Source organism: Triturus cristatus, chromosome 5_1 (assembly GCF_964204655.1).
Source record: "Triturus cristatus chromosome 5_1, aTriCri1.1, whole genome shotgun sequence".
In the NCBI taxonomy this organism is placed as follows: Eukaryota; Metazoa; Chordata; class Amphibia; order Caudata; family Salamandridae; genus Triturus; species Triturus cristatus.
The window spans coordinates 463911918-463922202 of record NC_140587.1 but is presented as its reverse complement, the minus strand read 5'-3'; the positions used below and the strand labels follow the sequence as shown (position 1 = coordinate 463922202).

General features: G+C 47.5%; 1 protein-coding gene across 1 annotated transcript in view; it reads right to left on the bottom strand.

Annotated features, from left to right (window-relative positions):
* Positions 1 to 1122: 1122 nt before the first annotated feature.
* The window catches only part of OTUD6B (OTU deubiquitinase 6B), a 226262-nt gene continuing 217099 nt past the window's right edge, over positions 1123 to 10285 (bottom strand). Inside the window, exon 7 of the mRNA XM_085605301.1 lies at positions 1123 to 1698. Coding sequence (XP_085461427.1) covers positions 1617 to 1698 — 82 coding nt within the window. The 3' untranslated portion in view covers positions 1123 to 1616. The remainder of the gene's footprint in view (positions 1699 to 10285) is intronic.

Below are 10285 nucleotides of genomic sequence, written 5' to 3'. Positions count from 1 at the left end.
TTCAGAACATCTTAAATATTTGCACGGCCTTCCTATCAAGGACCTAATTCGGTTTAAAGGGCTCATACTGACTCACAAAGCCTTTCAACAAACAAGGCCATGTACTTGATGAATAGGATTAGGCTGTATCATCCAGCACGATCTCTGTGGTCATCTGAAGAGAACAGTATGGTGTAAACCTAATGTCCCTCCACTGATTGGTAATATTGTAAATTATATCACTCCACTGAGATTGGTCGGAGAACTCGAGGCTGTTTGCCAGTAGATGTATTAAATGTTCCCAAAGACAATGCTAGTTATGCCAGCGTGCCAAGACTCAAAGCTAAGAGATGCATCTTGATGCACATTAACAAGACCACCCCTTCGATGCTAGAACACTAGTGTAAACAGATTACTTGTTGCAACAAAGAGAAGACTTCTGGAGGCTTGTGCCATCATAATAGACACTGGAAAAGAGTTCCGACTACATTTTCTCCAGCTCTAAAGTTGGTAGGTGATATTCTTGCCACATAACACAAATTAGTGGATTTGTGAAAAACAGGCCGGTACCCTTGTCGACTGAATTTTACACTTCATTAGTCATAGAATCAATGCCTTATGATACTGGTATGTGGTTATTAGGGTAGGGCTAAACTAATGTTCTATCTTACGATTTAAAGGTGGTATTCAGGTACTGGTAAGTTCCACTGTTGATTCTGAGTAAAATAATGTTGAACAATAACTAGATCTAAGTAAAATGTTAAAAAATCGAAGCAGCTAATTGAAGAACAAGATGCAGTGATGAAACATTACACCCTTTACAAATGCTAGACTTCATATCAATTGTGGCGTACATCTGTAAAATACACACTTTATAGTATTCACCCTGTGATGTAAATTATGACATACATCTGTACAACGAACCTATTCTGGTAGCAGCATACCATGCCCTTGTGCTATTAGTAAGACAAACTCACTAATCACAACATTCACATTCATTTTGATCACACAATTTCCTCCAAGGAGCAGAAAACACCCACAGTACTATTAAAAATATAATATAAATGGTTGGAAAAGTGCTACATGTTTGCAATATATGCTTTTGATGCATTTAATAACAGACACGTCCATTTCCATGACCTACTTGAGTAATATTCCGTTTACAATTGTCTTTATTAAATGAATAACTGATTTTGGAATGCAAAATTGTTACCCATTACAATGCACCGAAGAATAACTGCAGAACTTTTATTATTTGGCTCTGAATTCCCGGGAAGCCTACTGCAGAATACGGCTGGCATCATCTTATGCCTTGTGATGTCATAAGTCATAGCCACAAGGACTTCTGATTTTAACAGACGTGTGCATCTGGAATTGTGGACAGTCAATGAGATACAATAAAAAAAATATTAGGATGCTGTTGTATGTGAAAACAACACAAATTGTCAGTTAGACATTTGAACAATAGTCAGTTGATTATCAGTAGTAAAATACTGTAAATAAAATAAAAACGACAGTCATAATTTATGCAAATTAATTATACAACTTTTTTTTCCACACAATAGTGATTTTTCTGTGTTGGTTCCAAGAAGTCCACAGCTATGCTTTAACAGTTACAGTATGTGGCCAATTAAAAACTAGCTATTTTCTGCAACTGTGTCCTTTAGTTGTTCCACAGAATTGTAATGTTCACCTAATCCATAAGCGTGTCGCATGTAACTGAAAGGAAAACAAAATACGAAATATTAAAGAAACATTACAGTAGTTGATAATTATTAATAATGTCAAAGCTTAAGTATTTATGTATCAAATGCATATTTATACATCAAAAGTTATTGGCGTTTACCATTCACCGATACATGGCTCAAACACTGCATGTTGTTCCTATTTACAAAAATACAACTTATATATGCACATGCAGTTCAAGGTCTTAGCTTCTCTTTCTAAATTGCAGAAATGGAGCGCATGGTAGACAGCGTAGCAAATACAGTTGTTTGGGTTGGTGTGTCCATAAAGCACGGCAAGGTGATGGAGCAAGGTTTCATATAAAAAGAGACTTGCTCGTATGCAATCCTCTCGAATAACCCGTAACATTGTAACCAACCTGTCTGTGAACCTGCTGTTTTAAAGTTCCTGTAATGCCTACCACAAGCATAGAACCCAAAAAAGAAAAGATAACAGATGATCAAGCAAGTGAATGTGAATCAGTAATATCATGAATGGATTTGCCCATAAGAGAAACAATGATGGAAACCCCGAAGAGAAATTTGCCCAGTTGTTTGAAGGAAGTTAGATTAGAAACATCATCAGGAACTAGAAGTGCCACCATAGTAACCCCAGAAGATATAGAGAGATGGTCTCAAGAAATAGAGAAGCCAAAATTATAAGACATTTTTAAATTACGTGTAGAATTTGAAGAAATGGTTGCTGGAAATGTGGGTCTAGACTGATTAAACACGTACAGTGAAGAAGAGTTCCTGTTTATTTGTAGAAGCATTACAAGAAACACAAAGGCATTCCATGAAAAACGGACGAATTTGGCAACGGAAATGGGAATTGACATGGGTAAGTCAAAGGTGTTGCAGAAACCATATAGAGCAGAATTTTCTGATAAGGATTTGGAAAACATGAATCTGTCTGGAAGAAAATTACAGATTAGGGAATTGTTATTTCTGCTAAAAAAAGTGAGGAGATCTTGAAAGATGGAAAGTTAGGTGGGCAAAGAAAAAGGAAGCATCACAGGTAAATCGAATGACATCTGAATATGCCATGAGAGAAACAGAAAAGGCTGAGAGGTTGTATCCGATGAGAGTGGTACCCGGAGGGGGGTACGTACATGTACCATGGACTAGATAGGATATTTTGTCATTTATGAATGATTTCCCAAAACTGAGAGAGAAACCAGTGGAGTGGTACAGACAAGTTGAGAGGTTTGTGAAAGTTTCAAAGGTTTTGTTAAAAGATCTGGATAGTTTGTTTGACATAGTAGTACCTGCGGATTTGTGGACAGAGCGTAAAATTACTATAGATTGGCCTAGTAAGGAGTATCCAAGAGATTCAAAGACAGGAGCGCCGTCAGAAGATGTAATGAAAAAATATCATCAAGTAACCACCTTTCTAAAGAGTAAAATTCCCCTGAAAGAAACTGATTGGGTAAAAATAGACAGAACAACCCAAGAAAAGAATGAGAGGGATGCCAGGGGCTGGCGTTGGCAGGATGCCCGACCTCTAATTGAACAACAGCGGCCAGGCGAGGTGTGAACTGTCGGACGGAGGATCCCGTCCTTTCACTTTCACTTTCTCGCCCTTTGTCTGCCTTGGCCCGGGAGTGCTTTCGGCTGCTTTATTATCCTCTGGACGCTCTGCGCCCTACCCTGGCTGGCTATTGCAGATCTGACTTCTCCTGCTCCCTCTACCTGAGAGAGGGCCGTCTTTTTGCACCGGACTGCTTGGAGCCAGACATGTCGGGTAAAGCAGAGGTGGATCGGCTGAAACCCAAGGCTACCAGGCGGGGAGCCTATACTCAAGCTAATAATATGGATTGGTATGCCCAGCAGAAGGGGTCGCCTGGTGGATCGAGCCAGTCGCTGGATGGACAGAAGACTGCCTCACCCCCGGCCTCGGGGCTCTCGTTGCAGGACGTCATGGGCGCGCTCGAAGGGATGCAGGCCTCGATTGGGAGACAGTTTGATGCCCTGGCGCACAAAGTGGATACCATCTTGTTGGACGTTAACCTGATCCGCGCGGACTTGGGCAAAACTAATGAACGGGTAAAAACCCTTGATCTTAAGACCACGGGCCTCGCTGACGATGTCTCGGAACTTCAGACTGAGGTTCGTAAGCTGTGGGCCGAGAGTGACCTCTCCGCCCGTAGGCTCGAGGACTTTGAGAGCCGGGCCAGGCGCAATAACGTGCGCATTATCGGGGTCCCGGAGTCCTCGGACGAGGTTTCTGTGGACCTTCTCGTGGAGGACTTGGTGCTTAACCATCTGAAGCCTAAGGGCCTTGGGAAGTTCTTTGCAGTTGAGCGAGCTCACAGAGTGCCGGGTGGGAGGCCCAAGGTGGGAGCTCCACCGAGACCGATTGTCGCCAGGCTCTTTCACTTCCGAGATCGGGACGCTATCCTGCAAACATCTCGGGTGACGGGCCCGGTCCCTTTTCAGAACGCGTCGGTGAGTTTCTATCCTGACTTCACCCAGCTGGTGCAAAAGCAAAGGCTGAGCTTCCTGGGGGTGAAGAGACGGCTTCGGGAGAGGGACCTGAAGTATGCCATGCTTTTCCCTGCCAGATTACGGGTGGTGTATGAAGACCGAACTTTCTTCTTTGAGTCGCCTGCTATGGCTGGACGCTTTGCCCCGACGACGGACTGGGGAGGATGCCGCCGCAGATGGGGACAGTGGCCGGGATGGGCAGGGTTGATGGCTTTGGAGCCGGACTGACTTGATTTGGTTCCGGATGATGACTTGAACTGATTGCAGTACAATACGGAGGGTTGCGGGAGGACGATGGGAGCTCTTTCCTCCCTCAGGGTACTTTTTGTAGATTTGGGTTTTGGTAGGGCGACAGGCACACGGCAAGTTGGGGGGGCTTTGTAAGCTGCAGCAGGGGTGCAGGGTGGGGGGGATAGTTGGGATTTTGGGTTTGTTGTTGGGGGGTTTGTTTTTGCAAGGCGCAGTAATCATTGTCAGGATTTTTCCATGGTGGCTCTTCGGGTATGGGGTGGGTCTCTTGTGGTGTGGGGATGGGGGGTAGGGGTTTAAATGTTCTTAGCTGGAATGTTAATGGTTTGGGGGATCGCATTAAGCGGGGGATAGTCCTGCAGTTCTTGAAACGGTCTTTGCCGGATGTCGTCCTACTGCAGGAGACACACCTTATAGGTAATACTTGCCATGCTCTTAATAGGAAAGGTTACAAATTCATAGCTCACTCGGGATTCTCCTCTGGATCCAGGGGTGTGGGCATCCTAGTTAGAGCTTCACTACCGTTTGAGGTGAACTCCACCATTGTTGATGATAGGGGGAGGTTTGAGGCGGTGGCGGGGAGGTGGGAAGGAAGAACTTTGGTTTTGGTTTCGGTCTATGTCCCTCCGGCCCTGCAGGCCTCCACGTTTACAGATCTGGGTAGGGCCTTGTTGGACCTCCCGGAGGGTATGCTAGTGGTGGGGGGTGATTTCAATGCTGTCGGCTCTGGGCTGCTGGATAGGTACCCGCCCAGGGACACCGGGGGGGGGGGGCTCAGAAGTGGCTTCCAGACTTTCTAGACACACTCGGCCTGGTAGACTGCTGGAGGCTCCGGCACCCCACACAGAGCCAATACACCTTCCACTCCGGGGCACATGGTAGCCTCTCTAGGATTGATTACCTGCTCACCCTGGCTGCGCATGCCTCATTGGTATCTGAGGCCAGGCATATGGCGCGGGGCATATCGGATCATTCGCCAGTGTGGGTCCGGCTGGATGTCGGGCGCGAGGGAGGGGGCAGGGTTGCTCCTATTAACCCCTGGTACTTTCGGGACCCCAAGATGCGCAGTGCGCTGTTGAAGACAGTTGATCACTTTTTTAAGGACAACCAGGGGTCCGTTGACTCGGCCGTGTCGTTGTGGGAAGCATTTAAGACCGTGCTGAGGGGAGAGGCCCTCTCCTTGGTAGTGGCAGCCAAGCGGCGGAGAGATGGCGAGGTTATGCAGGTTGAGGAGGAGATCGCAGCTTTAGAGGTGGCCCTGGAGGAGGAGGTTACAGAGGCCTCACTGCATGAGCTGAGCCTGAAGCAAGCCGAATATAAGGATCTGGTGACGAATACCGCCAAGACCCTCAGTAGGGAACAGCAGGGCCGCTTGTATGATTTTGGGGATAAGGCCGGGAAGCTCCTAGCTTGGCTGGACAAAAAAAGAACGGGTTAATAGATTGGTGCCGGAACGGACGAGAGAGGGGGGAGAGGTAGTTGTTGACCCTGAGGGGATAGTACAGTGTTTTTCGGATTATTTCCGTATGGTTTATGCCTCAGTTTCGGATAGGCCGACCGAGGACTCGCTTGACCTCCTGCGGGACATCGATCTGCCCTGCCTGTCTGACGTAGATAGGGACGACCTCGATGGAGACATAACGGTCGATGAGGTGGCGGGTGCCATCCGTGCGCTGAACTCGGGTAAGGCCTCAGGCCCTAATGGTTTGCCGATTGACTTGTATAAGCTGTTCCCGGATAGGGTTGCCCCTCACCTGCGCGCCATGTTTGTGGAGGCGTGGGGGGGTGGGTCCCTTCCGTTGGACCAGAGACTGGCGACGATTGTTGTAATACACAAGGAGGGTAAACCCCGAGATAAGTGCTCCTCCTATCGGCCAATATCACTCCTTAATGCTGAGCCGAAAATTCTGGCTAAAATTCTGGCAGGCCGCTTGGTCAGGGTGCTCGGAGACTTGATCCATCCGGATCAATCCGGCTTTATCCCGCACCGTAACACTGCGTTGAACCTTCGGCGCCTCCATGGAGTGATTGCCAGGGCGGGCACGATCCGAGAACCAGCTATTGTGGCATCTCTCGATGCCACGATGGCTTTTGATACGGTGGAATGGGCATATCTGTGGGCAGTGCTTGCCAAGTTCGGCTTTGGCCCTGGTTTTTTGAGCTGGGTGAGGTTGCTGTATGAGGGTCCCCTTGCGAGTGTTGTGGTAAACGGGCGGGCGTCGACTCCGTTCCAGCTTGGGAGGGGAACTCGGCAGGGGTGCCCCTTGTCGCCTTTATTGTTCGCCCTTGCCCTCGAGCCGCTGGCGGCGTGGATACGCTGGCATCCGGATATACGTGGACTTAGGTGGTCGCCCGAGCACGAGGACCGTATATCGCTCTATGCCGATTACATCCTGTTATATCTCGCCTCGCCCAAGAACTCGCTTATAGTGGTTTGTGACGTTCTGACGTCCTTTGGCAGGAACTCGGGTCTCGTCATCAATTGGAGTAAATCGTATTTGTATGTTCTGAGCGGCGAGGTTCCGCCTGTCCCGCGAACGTGTTCGATCCAGATCGCCCAGCAGGGCTTTGTGTACCTGGGGATTTTTATCTCCACTGACTCCACCCTGCGGTATGAGAGAAACCTGCTCCCCCCACTGGCGCGCTTGCGGCGGGATGTTGCGGGCTGGTGGAAGCTGCCGCTCTCCCTCGTTGGGCGCGCCGCCTTGTTTAAAATGATGTCTCTCCCCCGGTTCCTCTATGCCTTGCAGAATACCCTTGATTGGGTACCGGCCAGTTACTTTCGGGAGGTTGAAAGCCTCCAACGATCGTTGTTGTGGGATGGAAGGCCGCGCATAGCGATTGCTAAGTTGACGCTTCCGTGGTACGACGGGGGTATTGCGCTTCCGGACATTCGACGCTATTATTGGGCCACCCAGTTGAGCGCGATTAATCATGGTTTCTATGGTCCGGCTCTAAGCCCCGGCTATGCCATGGACCGATGGTTGCTGCGCGGCGGTAATTATCATAGAGCGTTGTACTCTCGGGCGCTGGACTCGTCCCTCACGGGGCCCACTGGGGTGGCGGTGCGCGTGTGGAGGTTGGCGACTGACTCATTGGGCTGGAAGGATAGGCTCACCCTAGCTACCCCGTTGTTTGAATCTGAAAAATTGGGGAGGCTCTGGCATACGAAAGGTTTTGATAAATGGGACTTGTTTGGAGTCTCCAGGGTTGGAGATTTGCTGATTAAGGGGAGGGTGAAGTCCTTTGAAGAGCTGCAGCAGGAGTATGAGTTGGGGAAATCCGAGTTCTTCCGCTATGTTCAAGTGCGTCATGCCCTGCGATCAGTTCTCGTAGACGGTGAGAAGGTGCCTGAGTCCTCTCCATTGGAGGATCGGATCCTCGACGGCCATATGCCGGAGAGTACGATCTCTCTCATATATAAGAAATTGATAAATGTTCGGGCGGACCTGCTGTTGGGGCTGAGGGACCAGTGGACTAGGGACGGGCTCGAACTGGATGACGAGGATTGGCAGTCTGCGGTCTCCTCTCCTAAGGAGGTCGCGATCCCATCACGACTGAGGCTGGTGCAGCTCAAAATACTCCACAGAACCTATGTCACGGGGCCTAGGCTGGTTCATATGGGATTCTCTGAGGAGGGTTTATGTAGGAGGGGCTGCGGTATGGTGGGTACCTTTATGCATATCATTTGGGAATGTGGCGTTATCATGGAATTCTGGAGGAGAGTCCATACGGTGATGGGGGAGGTGACGGGCATTGTTATGCAGCCGGAGGCGCGGTGCTGTCTCCTGAATGTTTGGGGGCCTACCGATCACGATGAGGGACAGACCCAGTGGGTGACCCTGGGTAATATGGTGGCTAAGCGAGACATCGCGCGCCTGTGGGGCTCAGCGGGTCCCTCCACATTGACTGCGTGGAAAGAAAACATGGACTGGAGTATGCTGAGGGAAAAGACAGTATATTGTGCTAGAGGGCGCCCCCGGAAGTGGCATGCCATTTGGGGGAGGTGGAACCGGTATAGGGGGGGCATATGTCTTGCCCCTGATTTGGATCCCCCCGATGAACAGCTCTCTCCTTAACATTCTTTCCAGCTTTTGTATATGTATCTGATTGTTAATTGACTTTTTGGGCCTCTGCTTTTCCCCCCTTTTTCCTCTTAACACAGTGTCGTGACTGTTAGACGAGGGGGGTCTGCTCTCCCCTGAGGGGCAATCACCAGTGGTATTCAGTGTCCTTCGCCTTGCTGGGGTTTTGTGTGAGTTTGTGTTTATTTAAAATAGAACCTTTTTTGCTTCTCCTCTATGCACTGTGGACGTTTCTTTGTTCTGCTTTCTCAAGGCTGCCGAACCTCCGGGATGTCGGCTAAATAGCTGTGTCCATGTTTTCAAGAATAAAGGTTTTCCAAAAAAAAAGAAAAAAAAAAAAAAGAAAAGAATGAGTCTGTACATGCCTACTACGAACGTCTTTCACAGGTGTTCAAACAGTATAGTGGGTTTGAAAGTTTAGAAAACAAGGACATGACTCATTTCGTATATCGATTTGTAACTGGGGTGAGATTGGATATATCTCAAATCATCATGCAGCACATGCTGTGTTGGCAATCAAAGCCCATTGATGACATTTTAAAATATGTTAAATATTGTGGGGATGAAATTGATAACAAACGAAAAGCCTTAGAATAAAAAGTAATGTGGGCTAAAGTAAAATTGGCTGAACAACAAGAGATCCAATTAAATAAACAGTCAGAAAATCAAGGAAGAGCACAAGGTCAAGGTGACAATAATGGGGGAAAACCCCGGGGAAGGTTGAATCGGGAAGAGGCAAAGAAAAGGTTTCCCTGTCACGGGTGCGGGAAGTTGGGGCATTGGAAAAACGAGTGTAAAGTCATACAAGTTAATAATGACCCGAATCAAAATTTAAATCCACAGACGCAGAATGAGGTGTTAATGAGTCATCAGCAACAGGTTATAGATTTCAGAGTCAATTTGCACCTGTCAAATTTTGTGAGTCAAGCCAAGTACAGTGAGGACGCCAGATTTCCAGAAGGAAGTGGTAAGAAAATTTTTGCAACATCACAGTTTCTTTTGCAGGACCCACTAATTGATTATGATCAGGAATGACGGTGCTTGAGGGGGGAGGAAGGGGAGTGCATAATTGGCGCATCCCTACCGGTAGATCAGTCAGGTCCATACGTAGAAGGTAAAGTAGAAGGGAATTATATCATTTTCTTGTTGGATACTGGTCTACTTTGTGAACAGCAGACATTCCTAACCTGCCCCTCTCGGGTGATGACATCCAAGTTGTAGGTGTTTCAAACAAACGGATTAGAACTCCGATCACAGAACCAATGGAGGTGCGAATTGGAAATTTTAAAGAAATGCATAGGTTTGTGGTGTGTGACTTAAGTCCTGTAAATTTGCTTGGAAGAGACTTGTTGTGTAAAATGAATTGCACTATATTTCGCACACCGGATGGTGTTGCAATACAAACACCAGATGAAGATGGAGTTACAAATTCATGTTAGCTAAACAGGGAACAGAAGTAAATGAATTGTATTCGATAATGACACAAACTGAATTACCTGCCGAAGTCAAACTGACTGTAAATGCAGAAATATGGGATTTTACTGGAACAGAAATAGGATTAATGGCAAATGTAGATCCTGTAAAGGTGACAGTGAAAGAAGGTGCGGTTTATCCGAATACCCGACAATACAAAATGAGTCCAGAAGTAAACGCAGGTGTTGCAGCAGAGATTGAGCGATTAGTCGAACAAGGCATCCTGAAAGAAATAATGAGTAGCCCTTGTAACTCACCTATAATTGGCATTTTGAAACCTAATGGGAA